This window comes from Salminus brasiliensis, chromosome 9, assembly GCF_030463535.1.
Source record: "Salminus brasiliensis chromosome 9, fSalBra1.hap2, whole genome shotgun sequence".
NCBI lineage: Eukaryota > Metazoa > Chordata > Actinopteri > Characiformes > Bryconidae > Salminus > Salminus brasiliensis.
Window position 1 is genome coordinate 10983360 of NC_132886.1, and position 27881 is coordinate 11011240.

The window sequence follows — 27881 nt, forward strand, 5'->3', positions numbered from 1 at the left end:
CTAGTCCCTGTAGAGAATTGTTTGACCTGTGGAGCAGTGGAACTATATTCTCTGGATGGATAATGGTTCAAAGTTCAGAAGTTTGGGATGAGGTGGGGTGGTGATCATCCAACATGTTGAGTAATGCTAGTCACTTTCTTACAGCAATGCTCCAAAAACTAGTGGAAAGCATTTTCTGGACAGTAGAGACTTGATAAATTCTTTTTGGAAGAAACAATGACGGTGTCCCCATACTTTTGTCCATATGTATAAAGTTTCTAAAGCTGAGGTGACTTTCTGAATGTCTTTTAGGAGAAAGAGAGAAAGAGAAAGAAAGAGATTATGGAGAGATAGAGAGAGAGATAGACAGAGAGAGATTATTCTGATTGATAAAGAAACACGGAAGTGGTTAGGACAGACGCAGGACAGTGCATTAACTGATCAAATTAGGCCATAGTCAAGAAACGAGACATACAAGGACGCAAATTACATAGACATATATTTATATGCATATGAATAAAAATACATATACATATTTTACAATATCTTGGCTTCCATAGCCTGAGCATCAAAGGAGCTCATTCACAAGAAAACACAAAGAAATGTCTTTCTTTTAAATAAGTGCAAATTGTTAATAAGACAAAGAATTGTAAAGCATTTATAAAGTTTTTTTCTTTTTTTCATTCTTTCCTTCGTTCTTTCGACTGTAAGATCACATGATACCAACATGAAAGTACTGTGCAAAGACTCATACAGTATATTTACATACAGTTCATGTTAACGTTTTTTCTTCATTTGTGAGAAGCTGGTGCCAGTTATGTCTTGACAGGGTTACGCAAGATTTACTGCCAAAAACCTTTATGGCTTACTTACACGGAAATTCTGCCTGTGTGTAAGAACCCCCCCCCCCCCCCCCCCGCAAAAAAAGGTCACAATCTCATTAAACATGAAAGAAAAAGCTCACATTACAATCACACCAGTGTAGAATTTTATATATAGACCTGTCTTTTACCATTTAGTCTGCACTTTTAAGAATAAAGGTTATAAAAAGGGTTTTTTGAAGGATGCCATTAAAGAACCATTTTTGTAAAAGAGATGTGTATAAAGAGGTTTACAGACATCAGTGTAAAGGTTCTTCACCACTTTAAAAGTTATTCATACCTACACCTTTTTAACAAAATGGTTCTTTATGGAACCAAAAATGCTTCTTCTATAGCATCGCTCAAAGAACCCTTCATAGCAACCCTTTAGTTTTTTAAGAGTGTGTCGGCCAACAGTGTGTTCTTGCTTATATTGTGGAAATATCTTTCAGATTTGGATTGTGTGAATACTTATGTGTTTGGATTTTGTTTAAGTATGGGTTTGTTGAGAGGGTTTGTTTTTGGGTGGGGGGGAGGCGTAATCAGTGCATTCTGCTTCTCTGATTGTGTCACTGGCCCCCTACCTCAAAGGAATTCAGACACATTGCTAGCTTTTGTGCTGCTTTCTCAAATTCGCTGGTTACATTGTGATCGAGCATAATGTTCTCGCTCTCTCTCTCTCACACTCTCTCTCTCTTACACACATAGCAAACACATGGTTACACAACTGCAGGAAACTGGTTACAATACAATTAATTTGCTGCTTTAATTACAATTGGTTGGGGGAATTAGCATTTTGTGTCAAGTGATTTACAGTTGTTTTTGGTAAACATTAATTCTAATCCACTCTAAGCAGTTTTGTCAGGGTTGTAAGTAAAGCTAAAAAAACAATCCCAGAATGATGTGGAAAGCAGGGAACTTAACAAGAAGCTCTTTTAACCTTATTATGAAGTGTTGCGCTTTAACGTTTTGAAACTAGTCACATTCAACACCATAGTAAATATTTAATGGAAGCGATTATTAATTATAAATGCTGCTTATTGAAAGCAACACACTGTTTGACAACAGGAATCAACCGGGCTTCTCTTGAAAACTGAGCATGCAATATGTTTCACACTGAATAACAGTGACAAGAGAGCAAGAGGTCAAATAAGCCAATGGGATGAAATTCTCTATAGATTTACCTCATTTTTCAGGGTCAAAGGTTTTCAATCTAAAGACCTCTCAACACACTCTGTGCCCTGAAGGATTTCTACAATTCAAAAGAGTCCAGTATAGATACACACAGGTCAGGGTCATATCGTCACCTTTTGCTTTGCCTTGCTTTGCCTTTAACAAAAGAAACCAAATGTTGTTTAATTAGAGTCAGATACGTTGCAGGGGCTTGCCTTTTACGGCCAGATGGGTTAGAAGTAATTGCAATAAGCTTCACAAATTTGTCAGTTCTTCACTGGGACTGAGGCCAAAAAATGTATGGAGTTAAAAGCAGCAGTTTACTTAACAGTACAAAAAAAATACTGTGATCATGAGGTTTGCTGTGGCAGCTTTGACTAGCAGGGAGCGACATCAACGTCTTGCAGCTGCACGCTCCCACACTCTCTGCCTGTTTCAGACACAGAGATGGTTCTAAACACTGAAAATTTCTGTCTACACAGGGAGAAAGAAGAACCTTTGGGAAGATCCTATACGCAAATAAAGTCTTTAATGGATAAGAGCAAAAGGCTGTGTGTAGCCCACCTTAGAAGCTTCAAACAAATACTAAGCAGCTCCCCGTCATCTCATCCTGAAGTTTAGTGCACTCTACAAGTCATTGTGGATATTCTACCTAGAAATTACTGAAGTCACTGAGAAGAAGATTAAAAATGGGATTAAGCTCACAGGAACTTGAATGTTATTTTGGACCATTTCTATTAGTCCATTCATCATGTAACGTTCAGACACTGCATAGCACAAAGGGTGTTTTTGAATGGTGTAAAGATAAGATAGTTTAGGATTTGTTAGGATAAGTCTGTGACTAGGCTATACAATGATCAACCATAATATTAACATCACCTGCCTTATATTGAGTAGATCACCTTTGTGCCGCCACAACAAATCTGAGCGATTGAGGCATGCACTCCACAAGACCTCTGAAGGCGTCCTGTGGTATCTGGCAAGTTGTAAGGTGGGGCCTGTATGGATTGCATTAATGTCCCTGTCACCAGTTCACCGATTGCCCTTTCTGGAACCACTTTTGATAGTTACTGACTACTGCATACTGCGAATTCTCCAAAAGACCTGCCTGATGTTTTGGAGATGTTATGACCCAGTTGTCTAGCTATCATAAGCAGCTCAGATTCTTACACTTTTTCTGGGTTTTAACACATCACTTTCAAGAATTGACTGTTCACTTGCTGCCTAATATATTCACCCCTTGACAAATGAGACACCCACAATAACCAATGTTTGTCCAACCAATGTCCAACCAATGTTAGTGGTACTAATGTAAATGTTATGGCTGATCTGTGTATATCTATCTTGTTCTTAACCCAATCAGGTGTTTTCAGACTCTGAGGAAGAGTTAATGAACTCTTTAGAAAGCCTTAATGAAGGATGCACGTAGTGGGAAAATGCAAAAGAACATAGCAGTGCAGGATGGGTAGCCAGGGCAGCAAACACATCAAGGGCTAATGAGGCTAATCACTGAGCCTTCAGCTACACTGATTCATGGGAAGTGAAGACACCATCAGAAACAGAAACAGAACACGCACAAAGCTAATCGCTGCATCTCGACACAAGAGTTTGACTGCTAATTAAATGACAAGCGCTGCCATGTCCTCCACCTTTTGTTACCTTCATTAAACAGCTTAGCACTGCATGAGACCACAAAATGTGAAAACTGTCAAGTAATGCATTGCACCATGTGTACAAAGTATAGTCTGACAACTAGCTATTCAGAAAGAGTCCTAATTAGCTCCTCAAGCTTACATTTAAAAACAGTTAGCCAGCTAGTTCTTTATGGATCCAGCTTAGTAGCTAGCTAGCTTATAATTATGCTAAGCAGGGCCAACAATGCTAAGTTGCAGAGCCTGTTGCCTGTAGCCTGACTGTATTCAGTCAGATTTCACTTTTTTAACTGTAAAACTTGTAAAACTGTAAAATTTGGATAAAGGGTCAAAGCTGCTTTGCTTTGTGAAGCTATAAAAGGAATATTGGACTATTTGTAAAATCACTTCTCTATTTTTTGTTATTAATTTAGCCAATAATGAGCCTTGAGATAAGTATTAAACAGTTCACATTTAAGCGAATCACTTCTTTTAAAATAGATAATACTGGGGAACAAAGTAAGCAAATTACAAAAGAGAACGGGCTTTGTCCATGTAATCAGTTTCTGGTTTAAAGTAAGAACTTTTCACAATACACTGCCTTTTTCCCAGTTTAAGCATTTAGAAATTATGATGTAAATTAGCTATATTTCAACATTCACTAAAGTCATTTTTGACCTATTAGTTCCATAGATAGTTTTCTGTCCTTACCAGTTTCTGAAAGTGGACAGTGATGGAGTACAGAAGCATATCACTACAGCATTCAAACAGAGTAACGCTAATAGTCCCAGATGAGTTATAAGAGTATATGTGTTCTGTCCTTTACCTTAGACCTTAGAATAATGTGGAAATATTCGCACTGTTGGAAAATATTGCATTTAATATTAGCAGTATTTTAGTGTTTCTTATTTTAAGCCTTGTGGAAACCTATGAAAGCCAACACTCTTACAAATAAAGGTGCTTTAGATAGCTTAAGGTCCTTTGAGAAGTGCTCTTTTGGTTTAATAAAGACCCAGTAATTAAAAAAAACTCTTTACACCCAGTGAAGGATTATTTTACAAATAAAGGTTCTTAACACTCACACATCTCTTTTACAAATATGGTTGTTTTATGGCGTTGCTCAAAAAAACATTTGAAGAACCTTTATTTGTAAGAGTGTATAGTAGGTCAATTTGCACAATATTTAACTTTTTAATTGAATGTATTTATAAAAAAAAAACTAGAAACATGTTTTTGAGAAGGAAAATGAACCTGTAATTTTACGGCATAGATGGTTGGACTTGCCTTATGTGTGTTGCCTTACTGCGTATGTGTGCACAATATTTAAGAGAAACACTCAGAAAACAAGCAAAAATCTCTGTCTCTCTCTTCCTCTCTCTCACTCACTCTCACAAAATATACATATACATTTGACGAAAAACTCCCCCATAATAACAATTCTAGTTAGAAGCAGCATAAAAACATGTACCACAAGGTTCATCAAACATATTGACATGAATCATTCAATCATCTTTTTTCTTTTTTTTTTCTTTTTTTTAACACCCATTTGGATACAACATCTGCCGTTAAGCGGTTTTGGCCTTTCACAATTACAGTAACAATGTTGATTTTTTTTCCTTTACTTACATAGACGAAGCCTGAGGCTGGTTTTGCGACACACACACACACACACACACACACACACAAACAAGAAATTCAAAAATGGAAGAGATTCAAAAACGCTTAAGTACTGGATGCAGTTGCGGTTAATTACAGGGGTGTCCTCCTGTGTTTTCACACATACGCACCTCTTTTGCGCACCCTCACCCTGCAAAGCAGAGGTGGTGGGCCTTTTCCTGGCATCATAATGTGGTGAAACGCACCGGCACAGCTTGAAGATACAGGCGAGGGCCACCAAATCAGAGGTGAATGCTCTCTCGACTTCTGTTTCTGTTCGTTACAAGTCTGAGAGCAACTCTTTCTTCCATTACCCCTCCTGAGCTGAGCAGTAGAGCAGGTCGATCCCACCAGGATGAGTGAAGGAGAACAGGTACCAGTGAGGGGTCCAGTCCGTAAGCTGAGCAACTCTTTTGGACAGTGGTTCTCAACCCCGAGTCTTGGAGACGCACTGCCCTGCACAGTTTCAAACTATTCCCTCCAACAAACCCAATTTATTAAGCTAGCTAAGAAGTTTTCAAACTCTCCATGAGCTGCTTTTCCGATTGTGGCTATTATCAATCTAACCAGGGTTATGCTCAAAAAATGTCTCCTAAATGGTTCTTGTGTCTGGACCTTTATTTAGTATAGAACCTGAAGTGTCCAGATAATGATTCTATAGAAAGCAGCTTTTGTTTATTGGGGGCGAAAAGTGGCATTACTCTAATGAGATGTTTATTTTTAAATATGTGCAGCGGGGTCCAAAAGTGGAGCATAAGTCCACTGGTGAAAAATGTTACTATTTTGGACTCTTTTCTAATTTATATATTAGGTAAATCCAGTTTGAAATCATATGATGAGTAGATCAGTTCCACCACTTTCCAGCATACACTCTTTAAGATAAAGGCTGGTCCATTATTCCTGGCTTGCACAAAGGCTTCCCACATTATGTCAAGGTCCTTCAAACATTCAGAAAGTTTCCCCAGCTTCCTACATCTCATTTACAAAAAGGGTTCTTCAAAGAAGCAACCCTTTTTATCTTGTACTGCATCTTTCCAAGAACCCCATTTTTAGCACCTATTTATGTTTAGGACTGTAGGTGTGATGGTTTAGGGGAAATGTAAAACAGTGCAGGTGCAGTGGCTCCCCAGTTTTGGAGTTGAGAACTCCTGCTTTAGGAAACCGTTTTCTTCCCCCCCAGGTCCCCATCTTTCCTCTCTATCCGCATGTATGGTTCGAATGCAGAAGAGCCGCAGCCGTAGCCCGAGGTCAGTTCGTGATGAGCTCCGCTCAGTAGGGGCACAGAGAACAGCGAGGGCGGAGGAACCCCCAGGCGTGGCGAGGGCGGCGTGCCTCCAAGTGAAGAGAGAGACAGGCCGAAAGCCCCACCCCCACCCGCACCGGCCACTGCCCCTGGAGGGCTGCTGGTGCTGCTGAGACCGGGCGACGAGGAGGCCACTGAGGGGCTGCCCAGCAGAGAGCCGTTACCAGGATGAGGAGGGGCCAGAAGGGGGTTGGGTGGAGGGGCCGGCACGGACAGCAGGCGGCCCTGTTCCAGCAACCGCAGAATGTTACAAGTGGCCAAAGACTCAGAGGCGGAGGACGAGCGCTTGTCTGAATCCTTCGTCTGGTCCTTCTTCTGCTTGGTTCGCCGGTTCTGAAACCACACTTTCACCTGTGGGAATGAGGGAGAAGAGACTGAACGGGCTGAAAAAAAGAGAATAAAAATATACAATATGTCCACAGTCCAGAGTGTGTCAAGGGTGTTCTCAGAACAGAAGTACAGCATACTAAAGACATCTAAAGAAAAAATATAAGTGGAATTGTAAAATTTACTTTTCTTCACAGAACAACACACAGTGTCTATTAACTCAGAACAGAGTAGTTTGACTGAACCTCTGTAGCAAAAGCGTACAGCTAACTTAATCTTAACTCCAGGAGTTTCTTCATGTGGGGTTTATTGCTGCTCAAATCAAAGCCAAATGAATCTCACATTTAGATTGAACTGAATCCAGCTGTGATGAATTAGGACTTTGAATGGAGTCAAGAACTGGTCAACATAAAGGACTGTTATCAACAAATACATAAAAGTAAGAGAAATACAATACAAATGTAATTATGTGAAAAAGCTTAATTAGTCAAACTAGATGTCAGTGAACAGATTGGGCCTTATTTATCTTCCTAAGAATTTTCTTAAATTTGACGCAGGTCATAAATAGCCCTGAATTATGCTGAACTATGCTGAAATCTACCTATTCTGCATTTTTAATTAACACTTTGTGATCGTAACATATAGTGTGTTTCTGAGGCTGCTGTGATGAACCTCACCCAAGAACAGAGAAAAATGAGAGCAATGGAAAATGTGTTCTGATCTGGTTTCTACTCTTCGCCTCCTGCTAGATTCTACCCTAGGGGAGCTAAGGCAGTTACACACACACACACCACATGTGGGCACATAAACTGAAGTCACGGATATATTTAGTTCCTTTTGGTTTGGTTGATCCTTATGGTTTTCGAGTCCACACAATGCTTTTATACTTTTATGCTAACTCCTAACTCTAAACATAACCCAAACCATAAATTTCACCTAAATCTAACTCTAACCCTAAGCTTAAATCTAACCCTGGCCCCAAATCTATTACTAACCCTAAACGTAACCCTAAATATAACCCATTCCCTAAACCTAATCATAAATGTAACCCTAATCCTAAATCTAATCCTAACCCAAAAAAAAATAACCGAACCATAAATGTAACTAAAATGTACTCCTTACCCTAAACCTAACCCTAAACATAACAGTGCAGTAACATATACAGCCTGTTTCATTCCACGGGTTAAAGAAAGGTTTAAAAAATCTTGGTTTTGGTTAATAAAACTTTAATAAGTGGACCTAGGGGGAATAATTAAATAAAAAGTGAAAGATATAGGCCCTTTAAAAAAATAAGTCTATTGTAAAGTCTATTTGTAAAAAGCACTTTATGCATGTTCTCAAATGTTTTTTGCTAGTTTACCTACAGACGATATTTCTGACCTAAAATTATGTGTAGAACACATGCTCTACTTCTTCTTTGACTGGTTTTGATAAACTAGTTATCTCCATGTCTACTGCTGGAATAAAGCTGGTGTACTGCAGGCCTCCACAGTACAGACCAGTGGGGCATGCAGAGAGAGTGCCAGTGGCAATTTCATTATATACTTTTACTCTGGCACACACTATCTGCATGCGTCATGCTACACTAAATGCATCGGCATCCATTATTGGAAGGCATTCGTTCAAAAAGTCACCGGAGAGCGGTGAAACAGGTGAAGAAGTGAAGCATGAAAACGACTGAATCTTGCACATTCAGTGCATTTACTGCTGAACAACGGCTACTCTCTAATAGCCTGTAGAGCAGCCAACACAGCAGGACATTTCACCCTAGAGAGCACAGACAACTCCCTCACGTAAACAATCTGAGCACCCTCCGCATGAGCCAAAATGCAGAGTCATGTGACCTTGGGGTCCGTCATGCGTGTGCATGAGGTGACAGACAGACATTAACTCATGGCAAGGGTGATGGTGACACACATACACACATATTTGTTTTCATACCATGTGAGCATGTGTCCCATATGTATTATAAATACAGTACTGTATTTCCTGAGGAAACAGGAATGTTGGCCATACAAGTAATAATAATTCCTTGTGTTTTTAAGTAGTTGGAAGTACAAATGATTGGTTCTGATTACCTCCTTGATGCCCCATCAGATGCATAGATATTTTCAAATCCACCAGTAGCAGCACTTGGTTTCCTTTTATGAAGCACTGATTAACTAAACCAGGTACTTCTACAGAAGATTGGCAATAATGTAACACACTTACCAATGTAAATTCACCCCTTACTGTGTCAATATTATTTGTATTTCTTTTAACATAAGTGTTTTTTTCTGACACAATAAAGGCTTATTTCTCAGACAAATATATATAACATATATAATTATCTCACATATACTTAACACTTTTTTAAACTGCTGAACGCTGAAATTGAAATATTCGAAAAACGCATAACACAATATGTAAAATAATAACTTACAATAACTTCCAGATTCAAATTACTTTTAAAAAGTGAAAAAGAATGGAGATGCCATGTTTTTAGGCAAATAAAATGCACATAAAAAAACACTTGTTGAGTTGGTCCTGTTTTTATCTGTGTTTTCAATAAAGTCTGCACATTTATGCTGTGAAAATACACCCCCACACACACAGTTCAGATGACATAAGCTAAATACATAGTGTATAATGCAGCCTGCTCCATAAGTTAGGTGCAGCAAGCTGGGTGAGCCAGTATAAGTATGTGCTCAGTAAGAGGCTGATCAGACAGTGCAGAGGGAATCCGCATTAAGAAAGGAGTGGACGCGCAGGCAGAGCAGTGAGATCATGGCTCCAGCTCGGCCATTAGTGTGCGGATAATGAGATTGTTAGTGATCCCCCTGAGCGTGCTGACGCCACAGTCTTCATCTAAACACACACATATTTAAGATTCAAAGAGAGAGAAAGAAAGAGGGAGGATAAGCAAGAGAACCACTGGTTCAATATTCTGGTCTTGCACATTGTTACTCTGGTTAATTAGCAGACTGCTTGAATCATGTGTGTCATGTAGAGCACGGCTTTGGCAGAAGAACACTCATAAAATTAAGGTCCCATAAACTTTTTCTCCCATGCTTTGAAATAACGTGTCCCTACGGTCTGTTTCGGTGCTTTCTCAACCCAGCTATCCACTTCACTGTTTTCCTGCTCTGGATGCTGTCCTCCACTGAAATGAAGGTGTTTCAAAAGGTTCATTGGGCGATGCCACAGACTAATCACTTTTAATTCCATAAGGAATCATTTTTGTAATAAAATGTGTATGTGAGAGTCAAGGTTCAAGTTTTCACAATCACACATTTCACACATTTTTATAACGAACATGTTTTATGGATTCCAAAGTGGTTCTTATATGGCATTGGTCAGAAAAACATTGCATCTTTACATTTTTGTTGTGCTTTTAAGACTTAGCTCCTTTTAAGGTTTTTTCCTTTCACTCTAAAGACATTTTTCCTTTTTTATCAATTTAGCTTTTTTTCCACATATATACACTTGGCCATGTGCAGTGCAAAGTAAACACAAATAAACATCTAACAGCCCCTACACCCCTACTTTCTGATTGTCTTTCTTTTTCAGCAAGCTCTTGGTGGCCGAAGCATAGCCCACCTTTCACATCCCAGAAGCAGGCATGAGGAGAAAAGCCCATGGTAGAGAACAAAACAAGGATGAAAAAGAGGAGGAGAGGAGAGAAGAAAGCAAATCTCCAACATCGTACATCTACACTAGTGGAATGAAATCCGCTTTAATGGGATCCAGGGTTCAATGCTGGGGCAGAGATTACGCAGAGAGATCTGCGTGACCTGGATTTGCTCTCTTTCTTTCTCTCTCTCTCTCTCTCTCTCTCTCTCTCTCTAACAGCGCTCCAATCCACTGTGCTCTGTGGCAGTATTTTACCATGTGCAGACTATGACCTTTTTTTTCACAGCATTGTAAACACACTTGGGTTCCTTATACTATAAAGGATACTGTGTTTTGCCACAATGAGTGGCAAAAACACAGTATGAGTGTGTGTAATACACAATTTACATTTAGTTTGCTGCATGTGGTGTTCTGTTGAGAGGGATACACTCTCTACTGTACAGTGACTGAAATGAGAAGAGCATGGCTCAAATGAGCATGTTACAAATTATCCTCAGGTGATGAACCTTCTATAAAAAGGAAATGTACCACTAAACAAAATGAAATTAAAATAATTCAATGAAATCAAATTAAATGAGAAAACAGAGCAACGTCCTGCTGATATCCTGCCTGTTCTCTTTTAAATAGGGATGAGGTTCCTCAAGGGTTCTTTAGTAAAGGCAGTAGTTGCATATAAAATCAGGTCAAAGAAGTAATTAAATGTTGAAATGGTTTGCTGCCTAATTCAATACACACAATGAATTAAATTAAAAACTATGTTCTAACTGAGCATGGTGGTAAAGTGTTTTCCTAGAAGTATAGGTCTAAGCCAAGAACCATTAAAGAACCTTTATTTTTAGAAGTGTGTCAGTGGGAACCTTTCCAATATTCAGGCCTATGTATTTTAAAGAAACTACTGTGCTGTACTTTAACAAACCTCCTGAAACAATTGCAAACACAGAGCTGAGATAATCTACAGAAATAACAATGCAAACACAATGATTTAAATGAAGCACAACAAAATGAAAAGAACTGGGTTCTAACATTTGAGCATTATGTCACAGCTCATATTCTGCAGAGTGTCAGCACAAGTCATGCACAAAAACATTCATTCAATGCATGAGATACACTCTCCAACCCATGCCGCTCACAATTTTGTGTAGTTCTACCATCCATAACATCCTAATGGTGCCTGAGTTGGGAACTGCCTGAGAGGTGAAGTGCATAACTAATAACAGAGGAACTTTAATCTTTTAGAGTGACCCCGCAGATGAAAATCCACAGCGAGAGGGACACCTGCTCCCGACCTTTCGATGACCTCATGCAGAGGCTAACGCACCCCGTTGATCCTATACATGTGATAACAGCCGGCTGTGCAAAACACAATCATGCATTCTGGTTATTAAGTGACTGCTTCGTGACCTCCATAACTCTGTGGAGACTGGAGGATTGGAGGTCAGGGATAGACTCGATTCATGTTCCTTAAGGACAGCCTACTTCAGATTTCCCCCCTTGTCAAGGACTGTGATGACACAGTGGCCAATCAAACAAATTGCTCAATTAAATGGGATGGCATGGACATGTTTTGAATGTTTTAAGAGCAGTTGCCCTCTGGGCTATTTGACTGTGTGTGATCCAGCACCCGTGTAAACATTCAAGGTAAACACTTTCCAGCTTTTATAGTTAGCAATGTATGCATGTGAAATGACCTACAGTGAATGCCACCGTAGCACAGAGTACACTCCAGGATAAATGCAGGCATGTGGCATGTTAAAGTCCCAGTCAGCCTACATAATCTCTTATGCCGCTACATATTTTATAACAAGGCCAGGGTAACATCACATCTTTTATCATATTATAGAGCAAGAACTGCAGTCGCTGAGTGTATGATTGGGAAAGATGGGTCCGCCTCTCAGGCTGGTGCTCTTAAACTCGTAAAAAAAAGAACTAGAAGCTGTGTGACCTTTATTAAAACCCAGGAGAGCTCACAGGGGCACAGTCAGTCCAACTGTAATGTGGCCTGAGAACAGGAGATCACAGCAAATTCTAGAGTTTGACCCAAACTTAAAAGAGCTAATGGGCAGTCAATTAAACACAAGTGATTGGGTGGAAAAGGAGTTGACCTAGCATGTGTTTAGGTATCCCCTCTTCTCTCGCCAACATTTTCACACAGTCGTTGCCTACCAAACCCACCCAGACCTCCATCCTTCATCCTCACATTTCATCTTCTTCTGTTTATTTTACCTGCTCATCTGTTCACCCTCTTGGCCTCATCCTGGCCTGATCCATGGCCCTGACCCTTGGCATTGCTGTAACACACGGAGAAGCCAGCCAAGGGTCAACCGTGTCTTACCGAATCGCTGGTCGATATGGCTCCATAATCCGTCTAAGCACAAAAGCACTTGGACTATTATTAGTGCTCTGTTCCTACCCCTAGAAAAAGGGCCTGGTCCTGGTGCCTAAGGTGTTGTGGTTTAGATAAGGCAATTAGGCTTATAGTGCATGGGCCGAGACTGAGAGGATGATGCTCGCAGTTTTGATCCACAGCATACATTATAAATTGTTACCACTGTAATGAAATCTCACATCTGTGAAAGAGTCCATTTATAGAAAATGGGGAAAAACACACTTTTATAAAAAGTTGTTAGTACAAAATAATTTTAGTAATTTTTTATCATTTCTATTGTTCACATTTACGAAGTTTCACACCAGCAGATATCATTTTTAAATAATGTAAAATAGATCAAAATAAAACATATTGACAGGGTTCCATACACACACATATTTATTTTCCAGAATTGAACTATTTCTTTTCAATATAATAATTAATTATAATGCAAATTAACCCCCGGGCTTCCTGTAAGTGAAGTCATCAGTAGAGTACAGTAAAATCGAGTCTGTGTGTCTTGTATCTAGTTTCTATTAAACACATTTTGCTGGTGAATGCATCCTCCGGATCTAGCAGGTTTCTGTTTTGCCTGATCCAATCAGGTAATTGCATTACGTGTTGCCCAGCCAGTGACACGACGAGTTGCACGCACATACACACACATTGTATCTCCCCTTTACACTGACCTGAAAACAGTTTCTTGTGCTGACAAAGGGATTTTTAGAAGAGGATTTGAACAAGAGGAGCTGATCTGGGATCAACAGCACTGTGCTCACAGTATGAGCCAAAGCACGATGATGCACAAATACTGCACAACATGGCTGAACTTTTGACCCTGCCGTGACTCAGTCAGCGGGTTAGATACAGTGCAAGCCTGCATGCCTGCATGCCAACAAAATGAATACACCTATTCAAATATTTAGAATATATTATATATATATATATATATATATATTTAGAGGGGAATATTATATATATATATATATATATATATATAGAGAGAGAGAGAGAGAGAGAGAGAAAGAGGGGGGGGGAATATTATATTTATATAGAGAGAGGGGAATATTAAAAAGTAATATACGTTTATTTGTGAAATAAAGAATATGACAAACATTCTCCTGCATTCAAGGCAACAGAGTTATATAAAGAGGTAAAATTACCCAGGACATAGTCTTTCTACAGAATATATTTATATATGAAGAGTTTTATTCACAAACCCTGTCTAGCCTGTATAGAGTTTTTGTTGTTACAACTGAATTATAATACATGTTATCAAAATCATTTTATAGCACATAAATCTTAATAGTCCACAAATCTTAATAGTCCACCAAAAACCAGTTGTCACTGTCACATTTTTTATTTTTTTGCCATGATGTAAATCTGGAAAATTGTTTTTGTGGGACTTTCTGTCACAATTTCAGGATGAATGCATTAAAAGAAATGCTGCAAAATGACTTGCAAAAAAAAAATTAATGACTTCTAAATAAACATAATATCTAATGTGCCAAATTCATTTAAACTAATGAAAATGCTCTAAAATAGCATAGAGTATACATACATACACAAGTAGATTTTGATTCATGCCTCACTTTAATTTAATTAAAGTTAATTATACTAATATATTTTTTATTTGAGCCATGGCAAACAGCAAAGCATTATATATTAAAGTAGTCCAGATTACTCTTGTATCTTGTATCTCTGCCTAATGACCATGTTCAAACCTAAATGGACTCTAAACTATCTGCCACTATTGATATTACCACTATTAACCATCATTACTCTTATTACTCCATGACTACATTAAGTTATACTACACCATGATTATTATATTATGATTATGAATATGTGGTACACCCGAGCAGTACACCAGTCTTGGTGGTTTGGTGACTTTTTGTCGCCATTCTTTCTTTTACTAATTACTGATTGTGCAAAGCTGCTTTGTGACAACAACAAAAACAAGCACTATACAAATTAATTTGATTTGATGATAAACTTTGTTAGATGCTTTTAAATTACCCTCACTTAGCTCTAGCCAGTGCAATCATTTCTCTCTGTCTGGCTCTATCTCAGTATCTCTTTGTCTCAGTTCTCATCTCCATGGAGGCACCGCACGCTTTCCAGCCCCCAGACATTACGTTACAGTTACATTAGATGCTGTCTATCTGGGTGCTGTGAACGGTAACACACAGCAGACGCATTCACTTTTATTTATCAGGTGGGTGATTTGTAGGCTGGAGTCAGAGACATGACGATAAATATGCTCCCATTGCCTGACTTATACATTACACACAATCAGTACAGTCAAATATGCTCATTAAACTACATTAGTAAGGGTTAGTTCATACTAGGAATTCTAATCTTAGGCTAGGCCACCTTATGCAAGTCTTCTTTTGCAAATATCCATCATTCAGATAAACATTCATATAAACATTCATATAATTATATCATTGCTGTCAGAAACAAAGTATTCAAAATAGTAACTTGATAGAAGAAGTCATTTAAATTTTCATTTAAACATAAAAAACAAAAATTGAAAAGCTGTGTTTTTCTGTGCCACCAAGTTATAATTCTTACTTCCGTTTACATCTAGTTGGTGAGCATAAGACAGAGCCTTACAATTATGTCATTAGCTTTTTACCCAAAGCACTCTGGCTCTGGGTGATGGGCGAACCTTTGTTAAAGCAAGAGTTTATCAATTTTAAGTTTTAATTTATTTATTTTTTTGACCAACACAGTATAGTTCCACTCCTCTACCCACAACTAGTAGCTGTTCTCTTTTCAAGGGAGTGAGGACAGGAGGAAATTTGCATCACTTGGATTTTATTTTTAGGGGCAATTTAGACCTTTTTCAGGGCACTTCTATGCATTGCTCTGTACAACATTTGTAAACACAGAGGCAGATTAGAAAGAAAATGAATTTAAAAAAGCTCTGGAAATTCTGAAAACACTGATGGACTAATCCATACTAATGACCACGTAGAATCTGCAAATACCCTAATACCATTTATTAAATACTACCCCTGCAGAGTCTACTCTGTCTCTGTTTTTGAGGCATTGGTCAGCTATTTGCCCTTGGATGAAGTCCAAAACATATATATAATCAAACTATATGAACGCATATGTGTTCACATAATGCAACAATGACATAAACCCATTGCATCCTGTGTCTTTCAGGCTGGACACACATGCAAAGACTAGGATTTATGCAGCTACTAAATCTATCCAGTCAGTGAACAATAAAGCAATAATCATGTATAATGTATGTGTTGCAATTTATACATCAATTTGGAAGACAAACCAAGAGGTCAAATGCCAGGAAGCAAAATCACACATATGGCACCAACTCATCCAAACACATAATATGCAGGTAATTGAAAAACTGAGCACTGATTAAAACATAAGTAATTTAAAAAGTACAGTATGTTTTCTTTTGATGGGCTGCATAGCAGCCTTACAAAAGGAAATGCATAAAAAGCTAAACTGAATAAAGGCCCATGAACTCTGTCTGTCGCTCTTTTCTGACTTGTTCCTTGATAAAACCAGTTTAAGTGGTCCTTCAACCATTAAATCCATGGCTTTATCATGGTTGGACAGAACACAACAATGGAATGATACAATGCAACAGACAGGTTCTAAGAGGTCTCATAAATGAAGACCACACACAAAACAGTATATAGTGTTGAAAGTGTGTGTATGTAGCACTGTTACACACAGCAGCAAAGCAAATATAATGGCAACACATAGAAACAAAAAAAGTGTTTTTACACTGTTATGAAATACTAATATTACATGCCCACTGTCAGTCAGAAACCTTACATTTGTGCCATTTTAGACTTCTGACATCATATAAATATTGGCCTTAAGACTGTGTTAAAATGTGCATGATGAATGTACCAATAGAAATGCTCCAAACAGACTTAAATGACTAAAATATTTTACATTAACTTTCATTGAAAGATACAATTTCTTTCTTCTGCTGTTTCCTTCTGTAAATAGTACACTTGTGATTTACTCAATGTACAGTTTTTCTTCTTTCAAGAAATATAATAATCTAACAGTATAAAAAGGTGGTCTAATAGGAAAGCTTTTAGATATTGGACTATTGTTTTACATTATTCTGTGATCTATACCATAACAGATCTGTACCATAATGTAAGTTCTGGTAAGGTATTTGTATTGTATCTGCCTCATCCTAACAGGTGTATTGTTAGATTGAACAGGTTATTGTTTTATTTTCAAACATCTATATCGGAATTCAGCAACTGTCCAGTGACTATTTTATGTGAATTTCAAGTCAATGGGTTTTCTGTTCTTTTCTAAACACATGGGTAAACCATTGAAACTGACTCCATGATAATTATTTGTATATTGCAAATGTTTTAGATAGAGATTCTGAAGTATTACTGAAACATTACATATACACAAATCTTATTCATGAAATTATCTTTAGTGATGAAAAAAGATTCTATTAAGGAAAATCAAAGTGGATTTCACTTGTGCTTTATAGGTAAAGACATTGTCATAGATTACAACTTCTCTAAGACATATGCCTATTACAACATGGTTGAACAGTGATTCTTATATTCCTGTGTATTTGTCATTCTTACTAGAGGGTGCTCTACTTTTTCTGCTGTGCATGTTCTGTGTACAAAGCTGTTAAATCATCATTGAAGTAATGCTAATATAAGAGAATTACTGCCCTGTGGGCATTAAAGGAACTCAAAGCAGCTCCCTCATAAACCAAATGAATTTGAGCACCAAGCGAGAAAGCTCACAATCTTTCTAAATCATTCTGAACAACTTCTGATATACATACAATAACATGATTATATCCTATGGTGCATAACTAGCTCGGTTTAGCAGACTGGGCTGTTTTATGAAAACTGGTCAATATGCATCCTGTAGCCTGGGTTCCCCACTGTTTTACACTGGAGCGGGGAGCCACCTGCTGGGGATGGAGGCTGGGGAGAACTGGAGGATATTCAGACAACGTATGCATGTCTAATGAGTCAGACACATGTAAGAGTTTCTTATGTATCTAGGGACTTAAACAGGGAAACACCCTTTACACATCCACAGCAAGTTAATCTTATTAAGCCGCACCGGCATTACCATAAATGCAAACACATGCAGGAAACACAATCAACGCTGCTTATTTATCCTCACCTCATTGGCTCATCTATAGGATTGCACGAAGGCTTGAAACAGGTCTGGATTAATCTCTGTTTTACTGACAGTCCAGTTGGAGGATGTTCCCAAAATTATTTATCTCTGTGTCTCTGAGAGACAATATAAGCCTCAACCTAAGCCTCTTGCTGTGGAGTAATATTTTTGTAGATAAACTAAAAGCAGAGATTATATACTGTGAACTTGTAGACTATGTATAGCACACAGTTTCCTTCTTCCTTTCCTGGGCTGGAAATCAGGATTTCAAAAAAGACTAAATTCTCAACTGCAACCAAACTATTCAGCACAATGACTCGGCACAGAGAGAGAAAGAGAGAGAAAACACAAAGGAAGAAGGAAAGAAGAGAAAGGAAAGAGAGTGAAACCCACATTCATGTTTACAGTTAAATACTGTAATATTGTTGCATCTCCATTTTTGTTGTAGTTGACTTTCTGACATAATTTGAATCTGTTGTTCATCACACTGTGTCAAACTTCCATGACAAAGGACCAATAGCGATGCTCCAAAATAAAATCATTTTACATTGATTACAGCCCATGTTCTAGGAAGTGTTGTTTTTATTTTAGCCGCTTACCATGTGTGTTCAAAGTTTAAGAGTGTAAATGAAAAATCATTTGGCTCTAACAAAAATGCACTTCACATTTCCACTATGGAAAATAAATCAGCACCACATCCACGTTTAAAAATAACATCATATACTAATAACACAATATATATATGCATTCACAGTTACTTATCAGTAAAAAGCAAATAAATGTAACATCCATTTTCAACCCAAAAAGGCCTGAACTTGTTCCTACACAGAGAAAAGTCCCTAGTCCCCCAGCTTAGGGAGAGAAGTGTGTCACGACCACCGAATATGAATGAGGCTGAATATTAGGGTAGCACTTACTAGCTGCCTAAAAACACATGTAGATTTTAAAAGCCATTTCATCAAATTGAAAATGCAAATGCACGCTAGGTTCGCATTTTTTCCTTCTAGTATGTGAAGAACGTCCCCAAAAGCTGGCCTGTAAATGAACCACTTTAAAGAACTTTAATTCAGCATATTAGTCCAAAAACAAAGCTGTCTGTTTGTAATAGGAATGCTTTCAGGATACGTTTGCAGAAATGAAATATTTTAGGAGACCTTGGAGCGAAAAACATCAGCCAAAACAAACTGGTTAAATTAATCAAAAAGTAAAAGCGCCTAAAAAATGTTCTGCCAACAATGAAGGCGTTTTCAAGGTCTAACATGAAAAGGCGTGATTTATTTGAACTTGAGAGCTTATGTTTTTCCAGCAGCATTCTGTATATACTTTTAAAAAGCTGAAACACATTGGTAGAGTAAGTTAAAAACTCAATGGGAATGGGATTTTGACATTTCATAAACATTCTTTTATGTAGCCCAAGCCAACATATTGTTAGATCAGTAACTTATTTTGGTACATACATTGGCAGAGCTTCTTAGAATGTAAATCGACATGGCTACTAGATCAAATGAAATTAACATAGTATCCAGTCATTTATTTACAGCGTATCTACAGCCCATTTAGGTCAGAGGACAGTTTTAGTGCACAGTCATAGCCAGTCCAGGAGAGTTCTCAAGCAATTAGCAATTAGACATATATATTGTTTTATGTTTTTGAGATCCGGAGTCTTCAGAAGTATTCTTCATGTATTTGCTTATCAGCATCTCTCACACCCAGTCTATTTAATTTGTTGTCGCTCGCAAGCCAAAAAACATCTACATGCTCACATTTAAACTCGAATCTAGCAATTGTTCTTAACACTGTGTTAATTTCTCATGATAAATGGAGCAATCGTTTTGCACAACTGCGTCGATATACTAATTATGCAAATGGTAGTTTAAAGTAAGGCTAGCCGGTTCAGGACCCAGGACAGCGACCTACGAACCTTTGCCGTTAAAATATTTGGTCAGAACTAACTAAAAATAAAGAATAATTGATCTCAAAGGTGGCTGGTATGACAAGCAGAATCTGTATGGTCGCCTGGTGATCTTAACTAGCGCCACCACACGGTGAAGAGGTTTCCCACACAAATTGTTTTTGAAAATACTTTAAAACGTTATTGTGGTTAAACGTGAAGGGTGGAAATGATTTGTCTATAAACTCATTGTTTATGTTCATCTGTGTTTTACGCTTTCTGTGTTTATCTCTTATTTCTGTGTTTATATCTTTTCACTTAAAACGTTGCGTATCAATCAGCGTATATTCTGAAATGAATCGGGATTTAGTCATAAGATATTGGAGTATAAATGCTAGTTGACATTCCAAGTAGATGAAACATGTAAATCTGCCAATCGTTAAAAGGTCACTTATATAAAGATTTCTCAGCTGATGAGCTTATTTCGATTACACAACAAATCTCCTCCTGCAAAGTGCATACAATTTCAACAATTAACTCAATGATTAGGTCACTTTTATCAATGACAGAGAAAACCGTTAAACATAAGAATGCACAGGAGAAAGGCAAATTTTAAGAAAACGATTCAGAAAAGATTATGAGGAATATAATTTTAGACGGAGTGTCATTTTTTTACTGTCACCTTCTCTTTGTCTCACTCTCTCTCACACTCTGCATCAGACTAACACCTCCAAAACATATTGGCACGAAAATCCAAACAACATAATGAAAAAGCAAAGAAAAGAAAAACGAGAGGTACTTTGAAGTGATGTAACTGAAGGGGCATGAACGTTGGATGCTACTGTCATTTCTTTTTTTTCGTTTTTTTTTTTTTTGGACAAAAAGATTATCCACCCACTAACTAATGTCTAATTAAGAACCACTCTCAGATATATGTCCTACATTAACAACTTACTGTGTATCACATGTTTAAGTAGTAGTTTTCATTAAAACTACTGAAAATATTGATATTTTCCGTTTAACCCGCATGATCTGAATTGAATACTACAATGTTAAATAAACGATAAATTAAATTTGTATGTCAGTTTCAACCTCAAACCCACTTCAACACAATTTCTTCCACATAGAAGTCGTCTCTTCTTCTTGAATCCCTTAACTGTTCTCGGGCACATTTATCGGGATATAGCCGCAGTTCTTTCAGCCAGGCTTGGCAAATTTCGCTGAAAATCCCATTAGACCGACTTCATTTTTTGTCTGACCGAGCTTCAACTATCCATCACAGTGTTTCTATATGTGCTCAACTTTTCCTCAGTCTTAGTATTTTACTGACACCCGCTTCTTCAACTTTATATTATTAATGCGGACAGTGTCAGATGTTTTTATTTATTGATGCTTCAAAAGGAATTCCGTCATTAATAGACCTATATATGCTGTCGAATAATATATAAAGGCTTTAATTATTGAGGGATTTACCGTTATCACTCTATACATCACACTTTTTTCGCGTTTACGTTGCAGGTGCAAACTCTAAATATTTATATTCAGTGAAATGCAACACAAAAAACGCAGTTATTAAAACTACTCAGCAGCAGCTGTAAGCTTATTGTGAATCCTCGCGTGAAAACAGGAGCATTGCTGGTGTGGATTCAGCTAAAACGACACGTCATTACATCACTTTCAGAGAGCGAGCAACTCAGGACAAACAGAACCCAGGGGGATCCACGGACAGGTTGCTATTTATATTTTATTCTTTATTTATTATAGTTTTTCAAGCACCAATTCTAGGACACACGAGTTCCTTCGTCTATGTGTATTAGACAATTTTAGTATTAGTATAATTATACTACATAAAACACATCCAATAAAACGATGCATTCTGTCATTGCACAAGTCAGTCATTACAGACTATTATGGTCCATCAGCATATCAGTGTATTCATGCACAGGCAGGTCAATTCGAATAAACAAACAAAGAGCTGACAGAGTCGGTTCAGAGACGGCTCTTCACTAAATGGAGGAGAGTCAGAACGTCTATGAACGCTTATGGGCGTTTGACCAAGTCTGACTCAGTTCAGGTCAATTTGGTTTGAAGCGATATTAAATAAGCTCGTGCATGTTTACAATTATATCTGCACTTTGGGAAGGGTTATTTCAATACCCCCAGTGAAATATTATCGTGTGGATTACTATGACATGTAGTTACATGCAGACCACAGAGAGAAAAGAAGAACACAGAGAGACAGGAAGAAGAATATAGAAGAAGAAAAGTAGATGGTGAAAGAATGAAGAAGAAATAGGGGGACTGCATTTAAATACAATGCAAAGCCATTTTAGTTTTATTTTTCAATTAATTTAAACTCGATACACAGTCTAAAACCCCACCAAGCGAAGCCGCTTCGGTCTTACTGGTGTGTGCTGCTCTCTCACCTGAGTCTCGGACAGGTTCAGCTGTCTAGCCAGTTCGGTTCTCTCGCGCCCCACCACATATTGGCAACGCTGGAACTCCAGCTCGAGTCGGTACAGCTGCTCCGCAGTGAAGGAGGTGCGCGTGCGCTTGGGCCGGTCAAGGTCTAACCCTTTGGGCAGCACGATCTCACGGATAGTGCCTTTAGCATCTGCGGGAAAAAATATGATGAAAAAAATTACAGTAAAGTTCAGTAAGAGCGCGTGTGCGTATTTTATTCTTTTTTGCAGCAGCCGCAGATATTTCACTTCATTATTTTTAAATGTGGTGCTCTGTTTTGGTAAGCAACATAAGGCCGGTGTTAAGACCGCGACTTGGGTTTAATGAGACACATTTAACTGATTTTAACAGTCAGAAGAAGCAACCCTATACTTAAGCGCCAAAAGCGTTTAAAAACACTAACATAAAAGTAACAATAACAACATATTAAATCGTGGTAAAACGCTAAGAATGAAATTAATAATGCACTCTAAATGAAAGAATAAAAGTATAAAAATATGGTTTACGTTAGTATAAACAAAGAACGTCTCAACTCCTACACTAGAACCAACCTCCTGTTCTGCTAAAATATGTATTAATAACAAACTAAAAATAAAAATAAGTAACATTTCAGACCTTTAATGTGATGTACAGTCGATTTTATATACACATCTATGAATATAAATATATAAAAATCTATATAAATATATATATAAATGAAAAAAATATTTATCATAAACCTTTAAGACAATGTAAGGAACAGCTGTCAGATCTACATTATATCCATATAATATAACCGCGTAACTAGGTTTTATATGCTAATGCACATGCGTGCGATGACAACTAAAAAGATGCAATTACCTAATGTTCATCTATTACCACAAATTACAGAAAGCAGTGCATTTATAATATCTCATTTGAACTGAAATAACATTTTAAGTGAATTAACTCGTACACGTACTCGTACTTCAGAAAAAAAGTACTAACGTGTGTTTTTATTTACTAAACCGAAACGGAGCAGCAATAAGTTCGGATATACTTCCTAATAATAATAATAATAATCTCTAATAACTGATATGTAATGACAGAAGAGCTGCATATGCCTTTCCAAACTAAAGGCGAGAGCTCCACCTCTCTGTAGTGTCCGCCAGGCATCACTCAGACACTTTCTTACACCAAACGTAATATTGCAGCAGTCACGACTGTGTTTAAATCCAGCAGACTGCATCGTTGATACTGGACGATGTTTTTAATGTCTCTCTCTAAACTCGGTTAAAACTGGCACTGACACAGAAGCGCTGACCCCTGGGTGACCCCGATTTAGCGCTGAGCTTTAAAAACACACATTGGCTCTGACTGAGGAGAGAATGGCGATCGTGATCGAGGCAGGAGCTCGGTGGTCCAAAGCTGTCCAAAATGCCCTCCGGTACATGCAGAAAGACCACTCATTGCTACCGTTACTTTCCTTCAACATCCGGTCATCCCCAACAATGAGCGGCTAGCCCACTCTGCTAACGATTTAAAAGCAATATAATGCAAGTTCAAATGGACAAAATACAAATAACAACCGCTTTACACTTAAACATATCATATGAAAATAATTAACATTAATGCAGTTTTCATTTAATTTATGTTCTTCTGCTTTTTGTTTTTGTTGGTTTTCTGTTTTACTGCACGTACTCGTCGTGGTAAACTGAAGCATGGCTGAAAGCATCAGTGAAAAACCTAAACACAGTAGGTTCTGGTTATGTACTGTTATGTATCCCCAAAATGTCAATTCGGGAAGAAAAAAAACTTCTCAACTTTCAGTGGAAGTCCTTACAAAATCACGAAGTCATTTCTAAATCGTTTTGTAGAATTTCTTTTGGTCCATTCATCATAATGTAAAGAACAACTGCCAGATTCACATTCTGTCAAAAGTAAAACAATGTTTAAAAATGGTAAAGAAAAAAGTAGCTCAAAAAAAGACACAGCAGCAGTATTTTTTTATTAAAAAGAGATCTAAGACAGTTTCAGATTTAGGATATACACTGCGAATAAATGTATCAACACGTTATTATACAGCAAATATGCCAGTGTAAAATCCACACAGTGAGTGTCCAATTTAACACTAAGTGTCGATTTAACACTGTAAAATCTGATGTGTAAAAACAGAACACTGCATCTAAAAACAGAGCAAATGCAAAAGCCATTCTGTATATAAATACACATTTCCCACCGTTTATACCGTGTATGTACTGTGGATTGTGCATTAGACATTAGCTAATTAATAATAATAATATTGTAATCCTGTAACAATGTTAGAATTATATTTATTATTATTAGAATATATTGATGACTTAAAAATTACAAGATTAGCCATACTGCATTGAATTAATTATTTTAAGTTGCATGTCTTGGTAAGTAAAATGTGTTTTAAACAATAATATATAAAACCACGTGAATAATAAACATAAGCAGCAAGAAGCATAAGAAACAATTCGTGTATCGTAGAGTAACTGTACATATGTTATCATGTATCTAGTTAGTTTGAACAAAAATATCTGAAATAATACATTAATTGTAATAATTTAAAAATCGATTTATTCTATTCAATAATGTTAAACACAACCATATTTAATAATAAACACTAACAGATGTACGACAAGTGTTTTTCTTTTCTAAAAATGAACAGTTCCAATTTTTGCTATTATTTCATGTGGTTCACTTACATTTGCATACACACATGATCGCACACACACGCGCTAGAAGATTGTTTGTCAACATTACACCTGAACAAACCTTCTTCATTCAGTCTCCTTCAGAACACATTTTACACAATATCTCACTTTAATTTCTAATTTGACTGCATTATTCCGCTGTTTATGTTTGTTTTCTATCTGAATTCATTTGTTCTTTATTTTATAATAATACTTACACCTGCACAGTGACATTCACATAAAATTCACAGTTACAGTAATCACTTATATGCAGTGGTAAATTAACAATTACTCTCTCCAGCTAACACTAGAATTAAACACTTCAAAATTATGATGCACAATGGAAGTGTTAAAAATCCTCAAATATATATTTTTATCCACAGACCTCGGTTATGTTGTGAGAAATGCTTATTTATGTTGTACATAACTCATTAATAGTAATCTTAATAATAATCTTAATAATAGTTCTGTTCACTGTGCATTTTAAAGAAACAGCATTTGAATAGAGAATTATATTGTGGTGTAACATTAAAAGTAAATATAAACAAACAATCAAAACAAAAAATAAAATCATACAACCGATTTAATATTAAGGGTTTGTGGAGGCTATACCTTGTCAAATTTGGTAACATTGGTAAACATTAACCAGAAACGTTTATTCTGTGAGTTACATTACAAAAATACGAACAAGTGTATAAGTACTTGTATAATTACACATAATAATATTACAATTACACGTTACAACATTAATATTATTTTTTGTGCATATTACAAAAACACGTTTACCACTACTTAGTAGTAGCATTGTAAATGCACGTAATAACATGTAATAATTGTATTGCGTTTTTGTGTACATTACAAGAACAGTTTTAGGAATGTAAGAGTAGTTTAAGAGTAGACTTTAAGAACAGTTGACATGAAAATACACGTCATTAAAATACAACTAATTTACGTGTAATAACATTCGAATTATGACTAGGTATACCAAGTATATTATATTTGTGGAGAAAATCTACGTTGTAATGGATAATTTGAGCACATTTTATTTTGTTCCTTTTTTAGTTATTTTTTAGACAGGCTAATTATTATTACAATGATTTACTATAGTCTAGCATGCGATGATTTTTTCCCCCAGCTCCCCTTCACACTGAAACTATTTTTGCCACCTTACCTCTGACTAAAATCCTCCTGCAGTAGTCCGGGTCGACTCCTAAAACTTTCTCGTGTCCGTCCTCGCTGGACGAGGTCGGCGTGGACGCTGAGGTGCCCGGGGTATCGGCTGAGCTCTGGGCCGGGGATCGGCTGCCCAGCTCGGGCCGGCTCTTACATTCCCTGACCCGGTCCCGGCACACTGAACTGGGAGCGCAGTGGTTTCGCTCTTCGGCGACCCCATCGCCCATACTCGTCGCTTGATCAAACATGTAACAACCCGGAGCTGCTGCTGTTGGCGTTCGTTCAGGTATCTGGTCCGTCAGTGTTGAGCTACTTAAATTATTTGGACTGTCTGTTGCACTTTTTGCACTGTTGCAGGCCTCCTCCAAAGCAAAGTCCGGTCAGAGTCCAGCCGCAGAGAGCAGTGACTGAGCCCGGCTCGTCCACGACGCTCTCGGCATGGTCCGTGGTCCAGCCTCCGCACAGCTGTGGACGAACGACGGGAACCAGGGTGCAGGTGGAGGGTGGAGGGGGGTCCCCAATGGACGTAGCCCTCCTCAGCTACACTCTACACACACACCAGCGCGCGCGCTCGCTCGTTCGCTCACGCACACACTCCCACAGAAAGAAAATGCATAGCCTATTGTAGCCTACATTGAGTTTTCGAGGCACTGGGAGGTGCTTCACTGCTTAACCACGTAAGAGGAAAGAAAAGCTGAAGGACGACGGTGCTCTTTCCAGTCAACAAATGCGTTTAACACGCATGTTTTCCATCTCCTTTCTGCAGGTTTCTTTGCTGCTCCAGTTAATTGACCCCCGTTCACGATGCAGTTCTCCCAGCTGTGCAGCCCTGGTGCAGCTAAAGCTCTGGGCTGGTGTCAACACTGGGGCTGATTTGCAGAGATCTACAAGGCTATACAAGTGCTTGGGGTTGTATTAGCTGGCTAGCTATTATAATCATTTCCTTTTCTCTGTATTAGACTGTTAACGTGCCAGGAATGTTAACAGATGTAAAAAAATAAATAAATAAATCTCATATTTTCTGATTTGAGGTGGCTTCGGATGCTGCTCGCAGCCATTGGTCTGTACGAAGCACCCTATGAACATAATCCTGGCGGCAGGATACGGTTTTAAATTGACCGTCAGAGCTCTCGTCACTTCCAGCGTGGAGGACGCGACCGCGGATTGGTGGAGAGAGTGGAGTAAGAGGAGGCGCGAAGGCGATTAGGGGTGTCAGAACGCGGGGAAACCCGGATTAGGGGCTGGGGTTTTAATCCAGCAAACTCTGCAGTAGCGACAGCTTCAGGCGTCACGTTTTGAGAAGTAGAATGCGTTTCTCTCCTGTCTTCAAGATTTACGTCCAGAAGTATCCAGATTGAATCCACGATTGAATTCAACTGTTTTAAGGTGCTTACTGATGTTAATACCATTGCAAGTAGCACGTGAGCCAAAAGTCACCATGCCCAAGCATCGGCTAGATCATTGTGTTTTGCCGTGGAGCAGTATATCTACTTTCTTTGAAGTGATGGGGCTCCAATATTTCTTGTATGAGTTACGAGTGGCGATTGCTATCCAGAACTAATCATCCAACATCAGCACTTGCTCTCCTAGCTGCATGCAATCCA

The 27881-nt window shown here is 38.0% G+C and overlaps 1 protein-coding gene across 1 annotated transcript; it reads right to left on the minus strand.

Moving 5' to 3' along the window:
• Positions 1–912: 912 nt before the first annotated feature.
• Positions 913–27314, minus strand: vax2 (ventral anterior homeobox 2). The gene is made up of 3 exons (XM_072687399.1): positions 26276–27314; positions 22390–22577; positions 913–6953 (listed from the first exon to the last, which is right to left on the minus strand). The coding sequence occupies exons 1-3, from the start codon at positions 26523–26525 to the stop codon at positions 6453–6455; spliced, it is 939 nt and encodes a 312-aa protein (XP_072543500.1). The 5' UTR covers positions 26526–27314; the 3' UTR covers positions 913–6452.
• Positions 27315–27881: the final 567 nt, after the last annotated feature.